The 14,347-nt window shown below is 41.0% G+C and overlaps 2 protein-coding genes across 3 annotated transcripts; one reads left to right on the plus strand and one right to left on the minus strand.

Annotated features, from left to right (window-relative positions):
- The first annotated feature begins 3,571 nt into the window (after nucleotides 1-3,571).
- On the plus strand, nucleotides 3,572-5,244 carry junba (JunB proto-oncogene, AP-1 transcription factor subunit a). Of its 2 annotated transcripts, XM_071204329.1 has the most exons (2): nucleotides 3,572-3,699; nucleotides 3,954-5,244. In XM_071204329.1, exon 2 carries the CDS (start codon nucleotides 3,992-3,994, stop codon nucleotides 4,907-4,909), a length of 918 nt encoding a protein of 305 aa, XP_071060430.1. In that variant the 5' UTR covers nucleotides 3,572-3,699; nucleotides 3,954-3,991; the 3' UTR covers nucleotides 4,910-5,244. The 2 variants fall into 2 exon arrangements, with proteins under 2 accessions (XP_071060430.1, XP_033946177.1); XM_034090286.1 differs by having other exon boundaries at nucleotides 3,572-5,244.
- Nucleotides 5,245-6,280: 1,036 nt separating this feature from the next.
- prdx2 (peroxiredoxin 2) lies at nucleotides 6,281-14,279 on the minus strand. The gene is made up of 6 exons (XM_034090390.2): nucleotides 14,169-14,279; nucleotides 13,155-13,272; nucleotides 12,360-12,513; nucleotides 11,832-11,954; nucleotides 10,823-10,953; nucleotides 6,281-6,668 (listed from the first exon to the last, which is right to left on the minus strand). Exons 2-6 carry the CDS (start codon nucleotides 13,255-13,257, stop codon nucleotides 6,586-6,588), a joined length of 594 nt encoding a protein of 197 aa, XP_033946281.1. The 5' UTR covers nucleotides 13,258-13,272; nucleotides 14,169-14,279; the 3' UTR covers nucleotides 6,281-6,585.
- Between the last annotated feature and the right edge of the window lie 68 nt (nucleotides 14,280-14,347).

A 14,347-nucleotide genomic window follows, 5' to 3' on the forward strand; every position in this document is an offset into this window, starting at 1 on the left:
GATGTGCTAATAGCCAGTGAAGAACAGAAGCAGAGTCTTTAAATGTCTCAGCCAGAAGCGCTCTCTGTCCCGCTGTAGGTGATTGCACCTCCTCTATTGCTTTCATGTATTTTTATTTTTATTTTCTTGTTGCTGCTTTTGTGCTTTATTACCCTACTGTCAACCTGCATCACACCAGCACTCAAAGAAAGTGACAACATTGCAAGTATGAGGTGTTTGAACTGTGTATTCTGGTGCATAGCGGCATGTAATCATGTGCATGCGAGCAAAATAATTGTTCAGCGCCTCGGAGCCAATTAGGGGTCTCAAATAGGAAAGTCACATTTATCAGAATCAGAAGCTAATTTTGTCAAACCACACGCGATAAGAGGTTGTTACTTTAGTGACCTTTAGTGAAGTGGATGAGGTCACTCTGAAACTGGAACTGACCACTTCGTGATACTTTTTCTGTTTCCCTGAAACTACTTCCGTTTCTCTGTTTCACCTGATATTTCTTCTGACTGACACCGGCACATCAGACCACTGTTTCAATGGGAGGGGCCCGGCCCACGTGACCGCTGTATAACAGCTGCTCAGCCTACAGCACAGCTCCCAGAATCTGAGGAAGAGCACAAGATGTGGCTAATGTTGCTTCAGATACTCTTAAAAACTAGCTTGAAGGAACAGAAGAATACGGCAGCTGTCGTGAGAGCTAATGTAACTGGTTAACCCGATTTATTTATCCTTTATTTTTTCACATAAGGTGTGCGTTGGTGCAAAAGTGATGACAAAGGTCAAAGGTCAACATGCTCAATGAGGGAAATCCCCATTTTCACTTTCACTACAATGATAGTTTACTTGTATCTTAAACAGAGTATTTCATTATACTGATGAAATATGTATCACTACAAAGCCAATGTAACCATATACACAATAAAGCATGCATTTCTGTCAGCATCCCTGTTGAAATCTATCTTTCAAAATAAAAGCCTCTGACTGCATCATGGCCTACCAGAGAGTTACCAGAGGCAACTCAACAAAATAGCTAAAGTAGCAATGTCAAGGCTGCAAAAATACTGATAAGTTAACTCCAGAAATCTGTGAGAGTGCCAGGTTACACTGAGATAGCACTGAGCATTGGATTCCTAGTTCTTTGGAATTGTTAGTTGTTTGGACAGTAAAGTTAGCCAAGATGCTAAAGGTAGCCATTATGCTAAAGTTCTACGAGCTAGTCAAAAGATCTTCTTGTTTATATCAAGATCAACGGACGGTCTCTGTTGAGCAGTTTGTTTGGAAACAAATGCAGTACATCCTGTTTTGTTAGTAGCTCTGGGGAAAACAGAAATAAATCTGGTTGTGTTTGGGACAGTGGCACCAACAACAATACCATTTGAAAATGCTAGTGAGCAGTTATCTGTTTCCACTTATTACCCATGTTTCCACTTATTACCCATAAGTGGAAACAGATAACTGCTCAGCCTGTGAAAACAGTTGTAAAATCTCTTAAGTCTTCCACAAGTCTGAGAAAAATAACCCAGGTGATGTCATGGTGATATCATCTACATTTCTCAGCATTGGATTGAGAGTTTTTATTATGAAACTGTAAAATGTCAATCCAATTCTACACAAAACAATCTCACTGTGAGAACAAAAATCCAGTTATTACCTCATTATCCCCGGCATGTGTCCGCTGACAGACCCCATGTCATATGTTCATACTAACGCACACTGTCAGAGCAGAAAACAGGAGGAAATATAGTTACAATTGTTGTTTTTCCAATAGAGTAATAGTGTGATACTCCTATTATGTGCACAAGTCTGGGATTGCTTATGTTGTACCAGTATGTTTAATGTTACATCTGTTTGTTTTAGGACTAGTGAGAACATAATGACTTAAGTACTAGATTTACGTAAGATGGATAAGGTGCTAAAATAAAGATAAAAAACGCAAACACATGAGACCTGAGGATAGGTGCAGCAGCAGGCTGGAAACTCAAACTAGACGATGCGAAGGTGCGTAGGCGCATGGCCCTCTGGGAAGTGATTCAGAGGTCATTACCATATTGAGAACACAAAGACGTCTTTCTATCAAACAGGTGTTCAGTCCAGGGGGACATGTCAGTACTCTCGCATACCTTGAAGGCTCCGTCAATTGTTATTAAATTCTAGCGCAACCATTCAGTTCAGTCCGCCAAATAAAAACAAGACAATAAAACAGAAGGGAAGAAAAACATATAGTGAAGTAATAGGACATTAGCTACTACTACTACCTTTTGTTTTTTAATAATACAGCATTGTAATGTACAATAATAACATGTATAGTTTATTTGTGTCGACTTTATTGCCCTTAGTTGTAGATAGTACAATAGTAGAATGTAAGAGTATTTAAGTACTGAACTTGAGCACAATTGTGAGGTACTGTAATTGAGTACTTCACCACTCTATGCTACTTTAAACTTCTACTCCACCACATATTGAATGTAAATATGGTACCACTATATATTATAACTTTGCTGATTCAGATCCTTTCTACAAATGATAACTCAATTAATAAATACAACTATATGATAAGATACCCAGTGGTGTGACGCAAATCAAATTAGTACCAGCTTCAACATTTATTATTGCATCACTTAACACAATTCAGTAATATTATATTATATGTATATACTATTTAGAGCTGGGGAAGACTAGTTCAATCCCACCTTGACCGCCATTGTCCTTGGGCCCTCAGTTCTGCATAATGAATACTTATATAATAATAATGCTTTTATTCGTTTGCATTAGTTAGTTTTAACGTATGACTTGTGGCAAGGATTTTTTACATGTGTGGCTCTTCTTGAGAAAAATATCATACTTATCCAGCATTGGCCTATATGTAAAATAATCCATCTATTACCATAGATGTAATCACATGAATACAGTTCTGTCTGATACCCCGAGCATACGTCTATCTTTGCCAGACACCCATGCCTTTTTTTAAAGACATCACGCCCAAGAGTTTAGCCACCTACCACCCTCTCCCTGCCTGCAGGGCGGAGGAGCAGCAGTGCGCCTCCTCCGCCTCCCTCATACCGGAGAGCTGGAAGCGCGCCAGGATGGGATTGGCTTCCCGCTCCTGTGGGGAGGAACTGGTGCGCCAGGATACCCAAATATGGACTGTCCGATCTCAGGTTGGATCGCATGACTCAGCACCAGACTATATAGCCTATCCTTACCTTGGGATTGTTGTGAAGAATACAAAAGCTATAAGGGTTGTTGAAGTGTTTTAGGTGTTCCAGAAAACAACGCTTTGTGTTTTTGGATTGTTTTGAGCTTTGAGACACATTCCGACTGACTTGTTAACATATGGTAATGAGTGTAGATGAGCACTTGAATCAACTGTATATGTTTCCTGGGTTGAGTTTCCCTCACGCCAAACAGCACTCGTCTTGTTTACAGTCCTTGTTCCTGGCAACAACGTCATCAAGTGTGCCTGACAACCCGGAGGCGGGGTCACAGACGAAACAGCCAATCAGAGAGCTGAGCGGAGCGCATGTTCAGCCCCTACACTGTGTGGCTTCGCTGGATGATATAAGTAGAGTGGAGCGCAACGGGCGCCTGTCATTACAGAGGAAACACAAGTGGAGCTCAGTTTCAGAGCAAAGGGACTCTCCTACACACGAGTGGAATCAAAACATCTGAATTAGTCACTGGACTCCGCTTTGAATTCAACCTAAGGTACAAAACGACGACTTGGTACAGTACAGTTCCACTATTTTGGAAGTTTTGCTCTGTTTTTGATAGCTTTGGTCTTCAGTATAATAACACAGCGGGACTTTGTGCTGGAATCAATTGGGACACTAAAAGCTTCGGTGTCCAAGCAAGCAGCTTTGCAGCGAACTCTTGTATTTGACTGTGATTTTGAAATATGTCCACAATAATGGAACAGCCTTTTTATGACGACTCGTTTCTCTCTGCTTATGGCCATCCAGGCGCAGCCCTGCCAGACTACAAGCTGCTAAAGCAGAATATGAACTTGAACTTCTCCGATTCATATCGGAACTCAAACTTCAAGTCGCAGCACCTGCGCAACGACGGTGATTTCTATTCGGCCGGGTCAGCGGACGTGGGCTCGCTGAAGCTCGCCTCTCCGGAGCTGGAGCGCCTGATCATCCAAAACAGCAACGGGGTGATCACCACCACACCGACACCTGCCCAGTTCCTCTACAACCGCAGCATCACAGAGGAGCAGGAAGGCTTCGCTGAAGGTTTTGTTAAAGCCTTGGACGACCTGCACAAAATGAACCACATGGCTCCTCCAAACGTTTCAATCAGCGGCGTCTCCTGTGGCGTCCCCGGCGGCGTGGTGTGCTCGGCTCCAGCCTCGGTGTTCGGCTCATCCATGCAGCAGGACGGGCTCGAGTACACCACCCTGAGCAGCTGCACCACGAACCCCAGTCTGTCATCTGGAGGCAGCTATCCCTCCACCACCATCAGCTACCTGCCGCCGCACCACCACCAGTACCACCACCAGCATCCCCAGGCCATGGCGCACGCATCGCACCATTTCCAGCACTCTCTGGCCGGCGCGGGCATCCACTCGCAGCGGTACAGCGGCTTGAAAGAAGAGCCTCAGACGGTGCCTGACATGCTGAGCAGCGATTGCTCTCCACCAATGTCTCCCATCGATATGGAGAACCAGGACCGCATGAAAACGGAGCGCAAGCGGCTGAGGAACCGGCTGGCAGCGTCAAAGTGTCGGAGGCGCAAACTGGAGCGCATCTCCCGCCTGGAGGACAAGGTGAAGGTGCTGAAAACTGACAACGCCGGACTGTCAAGCACGGCGTCAGTACTGAGGGACCAGGTGGCCCAACTCAAACAGAAAGTCATGACACATGTGAGCAGTGGCTGCCAGCTCATGTTGGCGCCCAAAGTGAAGTCTTATTGAAGAAACAATGCACTTTAAACAACAAAAAACACTGGACACAAACTGCACTGACAATGGACAATGTCAACCTTTTCTGTACGAAAGAACTGGACCATGATGGTTTATATGGCTGATGGAGAAGCAGCACAAATCTAAAGACTAAAACACTTAGGGGCATTTTTGAATACTTTTTTTTATTTTAAAGATGTCGTCTTGGCTTTGCCTGTTTACATTTGACTTTAATTGCGATCTGTGATACATTCTTATGTAACTTATTTGTGTTCCTCAGGTTGAGCCTGTGTTTTTTTTTTTTACTTGTACAGTATATATTTAAGTAAATGAAATTATGAAACTAAGATGTATGTGGTGTTGTTTCTTATTGGGGTTATTTAAAACCGTAATCTCTTGAAGCGTTAATTGTCGTTAACATGACCTCACTGTTATCAATGGTCTTTTTCTGGGCAGCAGTTGAGTTCAGAGCAGCAGCAGCTGCTTGACGTTGGAAACGTCCCTGCGTAGGATTGTTTGCCCATTGACGTACATACGTCAGTCCATATATGGTCAATTTAGCTGACAAACGTCACAGACCGAGAAGGTTTCCGGGAACTCCCTCCTACACTGCCCGTCAGTAAAGCTGCGCTCTCCCCTTCACACCGCAGTGTGTGCGTGTGAGGGTTTAAATGAAGGTTTGTCAATGGGTGGTTTAAAGTTAAGGGAGTTTCCCCATTCTGCTTTCAATTTCCCAAAACAAGCCCTGAGAACACTAGCTTAAGGAAAATGGTTGAAAAATAAGTTAAACAGCAGAGTAGACTTTGTCTGGTGGTGGTTAACAGCTAAGTTTAAATAAAAATAATTAATATAAAAATAATTAATGTAAAAAAAAAACTTGGGTGACTATGTCAAGGAGTAGAGGTCAGAATTTAAATGAAGGATCCACATCTAGCCAAAAACTAACCCAATGTTTAAAGTAAGATGAAAAAATAAAATTGGAATTTATCTAGATACAGCTTCACTCAATCCCATATAACTCCTCCCTGAATTAGAAATAAATGGTATCATACTATGACAGATTCATTTTTTTCCTCAAGTGACGCAGGACCCAAATCCAATCTTTCCCAATGCACCCGAGCCATTTGTCAATGCGGGGGGGGGTTCTGAGTCAAACACAATAAATCCAACATTTACCAAGACTTCACAGCTTGTGACGTACTCAGATCCTCAGTCACGCACCGAGCACAGTACTGATCACAAGTTAATCACAGAAATGTCTGTTGGCATTTGTCTTCCAAGTTGTAAAGTCACCAAACAAAGAAGAGATTCAGGTAGGAGTCTGGCACTACCCAGCGGTCACAATTGGAATTACATTCACAAAATGACAAAACACACAAGTCATAGTTTTCCCACTAGTTTTAATAAAGATGGTGGCAATTTATTAAACTCCAGCAAAAAAAAATATTAATATTTTTTTCTGAAAAAGGAACTATATTTTCAGTGCTTGAGACTATGAGGTCATCCCCACCTATTGTACACTGGACGTACAAAGATAAAGATTTGCAAACAAAAAGATTTATCCGACACGTTTTGAAATCTGGTTTTGTTGAATACATAAGTTTGGACGCCATGAAATACTGCTTCACAGGGACACCTCATCTGAAGGCAAGTGCTTTGATAGGAAGTCTGCGAGGAGACCGTCCCGTTTACTGCTTGGAGAAGTAGGTTTTGCTTTTCTCCACGTCAGGGATGATGGTGTCGCTACCGGGTGTCCAGCCAGCGGGGCACACTGTGGGGGGAGGGAGAAGGGACAAAGTTTAGCACAAGGCGTAATAAATGGAAATGAACTTTGTATTGGACAAAGAACATGTGATTACCCCAGAGGTTAGGCTAATAATGCAAGGCAAACTAAGTCCTGTCTGATTACAGTTTACCTATCTTAAGGCGAGACACCCCAGGTGAATAGGGTAATTTTTTTAACTTAAGGTATCAGCAAGACATTTCTCCAGTTAATTACAATAAGGCAATTGTTTTTTGTATTACAAGTTTTCTGAAATAGCATGTTTAAATATGCAAATTAGCATTATATTATTAAATATGCACATATTTTACAGGGATGCAAACTCATCAGGCATGGAAAAGGTGACAAGGACCCGAGCCCCCCGACCCCACAGAATATCGGCTTTAAAATGAGGAATAACAGGATTTTATCAGTCAAAACACCTAAAGCAGCAGTGTTAATAATAACAGAAACGCTAAAGAGTCACATCTAATAGAAATATATAAAAGCATTTATTTTAATTGTGTAGCAGTCAGTTTATAATTTTGGCTGTTGAGCATTTTGAAAAACTATTGTCATGCCTCTGTGCAAGGCTTAGTCTTTCTATCTTTATGGCATCTGGTGTAAAGTAACTAAATTCATAAACTCAAGTACTATACTTGGGTACAATTTTGAGATACTTGTACTTTATTTAAGTATTTCAATGTTTTGCTACTTTGTTCTTCTTCTCCACTACAGTTCAGAGGTAAATGGTGTACTTTGACTCCACTACATGTATTAATACCTTTAGTTACTTCACAGATCTGGATGAATGATGTGAAATATAACCAAGTGTTGAATCAGACTTTAGTTCCACCTGGAGTAAATCCACAAGCTACCCTGCAGTATACAAAGTCATTCAAACTAGCTGCACCTTTACCAGTTTGAGAACACTTTCATGATCAATCACTATAAAACATATCATATATATTATTCTGAGATGGACCAATCTGCACAACGACTACTTTTACTGTCGCTACTTTAAGTATATTTTGATAATACTTTTCTACTTTCACTTGAGGAACATTTTGAATGCAGTACTTTTACTAACAGAGTATTCCTTCCTACACTCTGGTACTTCTACTTTTACTCAAGTACAAGACCTGAGTACTTCTACTTTTAATCAAGTACAAGATCTGAGTACTTCTACTTTTACTCAAGTACAAGATCTGAGTACTTCTACTTTTACTCAAGTACAAGATCTGAGTATTTCTGCTTTTAATCAAGTACAAGATCTGAGTGCTTATACTTTTACTCAAGTACAAGATATATACTTATACCACCTCCGTTTATCGCCTATGAAAAAAAACTATTAGAAAAGGAAGGCTAAAGCTAACGTTAGCAGATAGTGACAACGTATGCTAGCTAGCTAGCTCAACGATAATATTGCGACAGAAAAACTTTTCAGTGCACATCACGCTCTGCGCTCCGACAGGGAGCTCTGCTCTGAACACCTGAACGGCCCGTTCTAACAGCTGTTCACCAGCGGTCCAGTCTGTACCACAGTGACTCCGGACCGCACAGTTAATATTAACGAACGCACCCGTAGGTAATGTGGCTGCTGAAGCTAGACCATCATCGCGGAGCAGCAGAGCCGGCAGGAAGACTCGAGCACACAGCTCGCGCTGCATTATAATATATAAAAAAAGAACACCATGCGTGTCATGATGGCACATAACAGCTCGCGGCCGCAGATTACTCCGTGTCCCAGACCCCCCCCATACCCCAAAAATATTTTTATTGCAGATCTACATGAATCACACAAACGACCTATTTTGGATTCAAAACGGCGAATTTCGCCGAAAGGTGAGTGATTTTCATGCCTGATTTTAACACATTTCAGGAATCGAAATCTGAACTTTGGATAAAGCCAGGTTCAAAATTCTTGTTTCATTTTGTAGTCATATTAGTATCTAAGGCTTTTACAGAAGGGATATTGGATATCTCTTTATCACTCCATAAATCAGAAAGTACTCTCAACAGCCCTAAAATATAAATTTTCGCCATGTTTTTAGGTATACAATGTTGTATAATTCAGGCTATGAATGATATATGAACAAACCCTTCTGTAAAAGCCTTCATAATATTGATAGGAATATAACTGGAAGGTTTGGTGTCTCTACGTGCTACTGAAGATGAAATTTCGAACTCAGAGTAGGAGGAGTAGGAGAAAAAACTCATTTTGATAAAACGACCTTTAAAGATTGCAGTGAGGCGCTAGCTAAACCCTCCTGTTCTTTGGATGACCTCGACGCACTCCGTGAAGGTATTTCATGTTCGGGGTCATTTGTTGTTTGTATAACCTTGCTTCGTGCAAGTGACAATTGTTGTCGTCTTCTCTGAATGTTTTTTTCGCCGTTCTTTTGCCAAAGAAAGCTAACCAGGAAGTGTTTTAGCACACCACATGACTCATCTGAACGAATCACTTTGTCAGAAATTGACACCAGCCAATGAGATTTCGTTTCTTGGTTTAAGACCCCTTTGTGCTTTCACGATTGGTTGCTGATACAAAGGAAATGACCATATTTGGATCTGATGAGATTGTGCAGGAGAGACACCGCTTTCCAACAATATCTCTGTTGACATGGTGCACACAGCGGTCGCGGTACTTTATGTTACGTTAGAATGCTAACTTTTGGTAAATTTAGGAGAAATCTACAGACGCAAATAGACAAACTATAGTAAAATGTACACTTAATGTGTATTTTATACGTTTTCCTTCCAAAAGTCTGAAAGAAAACATGTTATATAATCAAAATAGCACAAAATCTCAAAATTGACCAGTACTTGAAAAACAATGTTTTTGCCTGCCGTGTCTCGCCTTAAAAGAAAAACTAACTTGTTACATGCTCGCTGTGAGATGTGCCATACAAAGTATCTCTTACTCATGCATTGATACTGCATTTTATAGGACATATTAGTGTTGTCACGATACCAACATTTTGGTTTCGATACCAAGTCAAGAATTGCGATTCCGTTCTTAATAAAAAAAAAGGGAAACAGTCTTAAATGGAATTGTGCTTTTTTGTTCACACCAGAACCAGAACCACATTGGTAAGTTAGCTAAAAAGATCGCCATATTAGACAGTTATCATTGCCATTAATTGCCTCGTCAAACTACGAAAACGTTCATTTGTCACAAAATAAATTACACTTGTTTGACTTAGATTTGAGGGCATGGGCTTGAGCATGATGTAATTATGTTATCACATTCGCTAACCTGTCTGTCTTTAAATTCTTTAAACAGCTCTGGATGCCGGTCGGCGGGTGCTTAGCCAAGTCTGATGTGTTGGCTCTCTTGGTTTGCAGGGATCTAAAACATGTCTCACAGTCAGGCCTCGTGGTGTCCGTAGGCTTGCCCTCACTGTCAGAGATATAGCTCAAATACTTCCAAATTTCGTTCTGGCGTCTTTTTTGTCAACAAGCCGAGGCGCAGCGGCAGCTGCACTCCCACTCGCAGCCATGCTTCTCCTTTTCTCACATGCTCTGGCAGCTAGCGCGTGCACGCGAGAGGGGAGGCACTTGAGCGGGCTACCGTACAGATACTAATGAAACTTAACGTTTTTAACGACAGGGTATCGCGGTACCTTTCAAGTATCGGTACACCGTGCAACACTAGTACATATTAACTCGTTTTCATATTTATGCTATTCCTTCCTTTTAAAAACGTACTTTTAGATCCCATTTTCAGCATTATTATACAGAAATATAATTTCGGTTTCCCCTCGCATTTTCATTGGTGGTTAATATTTTAGACTATTGCAGATATTTGTAAAAAATATGTTCTTAGATTTATATACCTTTTATATTATTAACTTATAATAATGGGAGCAGCATTATTGTAGCATAACTGTAACAAAGCCAATTTCCCCCACAGTGGAATAAATGTTTACATTTAGTGAAAAACACATTTCTATTAGATTCAAAATAAAAATTAATTGTTATGAGCTGATGGTTAGCCTACAAGCCTATTCATAAAGTAAGGTACAATTTGTGGTTTAAACAAAAAAAAGAGGAACAAACACGACTGCATATTTGTATGCAATATTAGAGTGAAAGAATAACACTAACTAATGGCATAACATCAAACAGGGGTATCCACACTACACAGGGACCGCTCTCACCCTCTCCATGTTTGTCAGTGTGCTGGAAGGCCTGGACCAGGCGCAGAGTCTCGTCCACAGAGCGGCCCACGGGCAGGTCATTGATGGTGATCTGCCTCAGGATGCCCTTGTCGTCGATCACAAACAGACCCCTGAGAAGCGTAAGGGGAGGTTAAAGTATAGCACAGCAGATATGCCTGTTCTTTGGTAGCTTGTGACCCGAGCTGCCCAAACTTTAGCGGAAATGCTTTTTTTTGTGGGGGCTAAAATAAATGTTGCTGCTGTACCTGTCGAATTCAGTACATTGTTTTACATCCGTGTTAGTTCTCCTGTCCGTTTCCTCCAAACTGGGGGCTAGCAACCGTCACAGACTATGGATATACATTTCCAATAATGCAAACCATCCCTTTAAGTCCTTATATGAGCCATTAAACAGCAGAATTAGCATTATAATAGTGGTGCAATGATGGACAAATCTTGGTAAGCAGACCCAGAAGTTAGTCTCACAAGGTACTGGATTTTTCCAAATTGGATATAGGAATTTTGCAGAACAAAATAAGATATTTATATTTACATAACTTTTATCCTTTTTAAGTGTAAAACTGTAGAAGTAAAAATCTATTAAGCTATAATCAAACTACATCTCGCTTGCAAGGCTGCGCATTACCAATGCTAAGCTAAAGGCGGCTAATGTTCAGCATGATGACGTTTGGTCCTCTTATCTAATCGCTTGTTAGCAACTGCTGTTTTTAATGGCACATAGAAGCTTTGGACATTGACAGTGGGGTGATTATTAACATATTTTATGTCATATTGGGAAATGTGAAAATCCTTTCAGCTTTTGTTAACCAAAGTCCTAAATGCAGGCATCTAACCTATAACACAACAAAACAATAGTTGACTTCGAGATAAGGGAACCAGAAGTGGTAAAATGTCAACTCATTCCAGGCTTAAGTACTCACTCATGCACCACTTTATTATACAATGTCCCCTGGCCTTTTGTTTTAACGATTTAAGCCTTTCTCCTGACCTGTATGCAATGCCATCGTCCTCCTTCAGCACACCATAGTCTTTGGAGATGGTCTTGTTGAGGTCTGCCACGAGGGGGATATTCATGTTACCCAGACCTCCCTGCTTCCTTGGTGTGTTGATCCTGTAGGGAGAAAATATAACGAACCCAAATATGGGCCACGAACATTTCAAAAATTGAACTCCAAATGTAGACCCAGGGCAGAGACCGTTAACTCGGAACTTATCAACACCGTGCAGAGAAGCCCAGTGACAGGACATAAACTAGGGAGGGTGTTGCTACAGGACTGCCAAAAACAGCTATTACAGACTTATAAGATTTAGCAAATTAGGGACCTCCTTTTCTTAGTCATGTAGTAATTTGACATTTTTTGTATTAAGTATATAACAGTCAACCTGCAAACAGCAGCTCTGCTTACCCCGTGTTGACTGCATGGATGATATATCGTTATTTTCACTGCATACAATCACGTGGATTACTGTTGAGCTTTAAAGCCACAATATACTTTCAGTTAGGACGAATTCTCACCAGGCCAAGTGACTGAAGTGAGAGTCTACGGAGCAGCCGATAACCTCGCAGCCGAGTTTGCGGAACTCCTCTGCCCTGTCGCTGAAGGCGATGATCTCAGTGGGACACACAAATGTGAAATCCAGGGGGTAGAAGAAGAAGATCACATACTTCCCTGCAGAGCACGGGAGGAAAAGAAGAGACAAGTGTTAACACTGATCATCTCATATTAAGATGACTTAAAAAAAAAATTACGATGAACAATACTTTAAACTAGGGTCAAGAAAGAGTGGACTCACATGTACTGTATAAACAATAATTAGATAAAGCGACACGGTCAAAGTTAGGAGTAGTAGAAAGTAACTAAGTTCACTTACTCAAGGACTTTAATTTAATACTTCAACTTCATAACCTTTTGGAAGCAAATATTGTACTTTTTAATGTAGATCAACTAATGAATTATAATATTCTATAAAGGATAATGATAACAGGAAGTACGATTAGTTGCATATTTAAACTGAACACATTAATTGATCACTAGCTATAATTCAGTAAAATAATAAACAATAACGAAGATGTTCAGTGTTGAATTGTTTTGTTTTTTAAATGTTGCCATTTGGTAAATTAAGAATATGTTGATGCTTAAACTGTTGTACCGTAAATGTAAAAAAAAGTGCAGGACTTTTACTTGCATGTTCTACAGTAGGCTACACTCTCGTAAGATTTAGTACTTTATAACACCCAGAATTTGTAAAAAAATTGCAAATACCTGATCATCTACTAGTGATGTGCTCAATGTCAAATAACAAAAGTTACCTTTGTAGTCTGACAGCTGGATGTCCTTGAACTGTCCATCCACTACAGCTGTGGCTTTGAAGGCCGGGGCAGGCTTGCCAATATGAGCATTTCCAGCCGACATGGTGGTGGAAGATGGCTGCGGGAGAAATGGCATTTATTACCAGAACATTCCTGATGTTCATGGGCCGTTGTTGATCAAGTTAAACTGGCTGGAGCAGGAGAACAAACATAACACTTAAACTAATGACTCCCTGAGCTTTAACCAGGCAGACATGTTTTGCAGTTCCTTGATAATTGGTGCACAAGATCATACGCTGGTTCAGTAAGAAACCCATGGTAAATCACATGCAAGTCATGCAACAGTTCAACCCGTGGCGAACAATAGTCCATTAGGAAGCTTACGTAACCATGACACGCACAAACCAATGGGAGAGTAGTATTGGGATTCAAACGCTTTTAACAAGAGTTTTAAAAACAACAACTTGCAATTAAAGTACAGGATTGACTATCTACACATTTCACACAGTACTGAGCCTGAACAGCCCCATGAGGTGTTTACTTTTTAAATGACTGTATGGTATCAGAAATAGGCCTAATTTGACTGTCCATGTCACAATACAACATCGGATAAAAAGCAAACTATCCTTTGTCGTCTTCACTGTATAGATATGTATCGCGAGTAGCACACATGCATGTTCAAAGTTCAACGCAGTAGGTCAAAGTTTTACAATTTAACATCAATTGAGGTGTTACCAACTAATGTGGAACAAAGCGATGAGGTTTTCACCAGTCTCTCCTGCAAGCTAGCCGCAGCACACGGACAAAGAAAGAGCCAGAAACAGGCCCAAGTACTTGAGAAGAAGAGAAGCCGCATTGCACGGCTAGCTTAACGTTAGCTTCATGAAGTAAGCTGGTTACTTTGTTGTCTCTTTGTTCAATGGCAGACAGTTGCTGCTCTTGTGCACCTTTGCAGACAAAATGTGAACCTCTGACAGGAAAGCCCAAGAGACACACATAATATATCTGACTCACCTGTCTGTACGTAAAGCAGAAGAGAAGTCGGCTGGCAGGACGAGAGCACTCAAAGGAGGGACGGGCGCAGTGCAAGAAATAGGCCGGTCCAGCTGCGGACTCCGGAAGTTAAAATAACTTATTTCAAAGTAAAGGTCGAGATCAGAGTGTGTCACTTAGTGGGCAAGGGAGAGAAATAC

Source organism: Pseudochaenichthys georgianus, chromosome 1, assembly GCF_902827115.2.
Source record: "Pseudochaenichthys georgianus chromosome 1, fPseGeo1.2, whole genome shotgun sequence".
NCBI lineage: Eukaryota > Metazoa > Chordata > Actinopteri > Perciformes > Channichthyidae > Pseudochaenichthys > Pseudochaenichthys georgianus.

Coding starts and splice junctions, on each gene's coding strand:
- junba (XM_034090286.1), top strand. CDS start 3,890: ATGTCCACAATAATGGAACAGCCTTTTTATGACGACTCGTTTCTCTCT.
- prdx2 (XM_034090390.2), bottom strand. CDS start 13,257: ATGTCGGCTGGAAATGCTCATATTGGCAAGCCTGCCCCGGCCTTCAAA. Junction 11,955..12,359: donor CACTTCAGTCACTTGGCCTG/GTGAGAATTCGT, acceptor TTCTCCCTACAG/GATCAACACACCAAGGAAGC. Junction 10,954..11,831: donor GACGATGGCATTGCATACAG/GTCAGGAGAAAG, acceptor TACGCTTCTCAG/GGGTCTGTTTGTGATCGACG.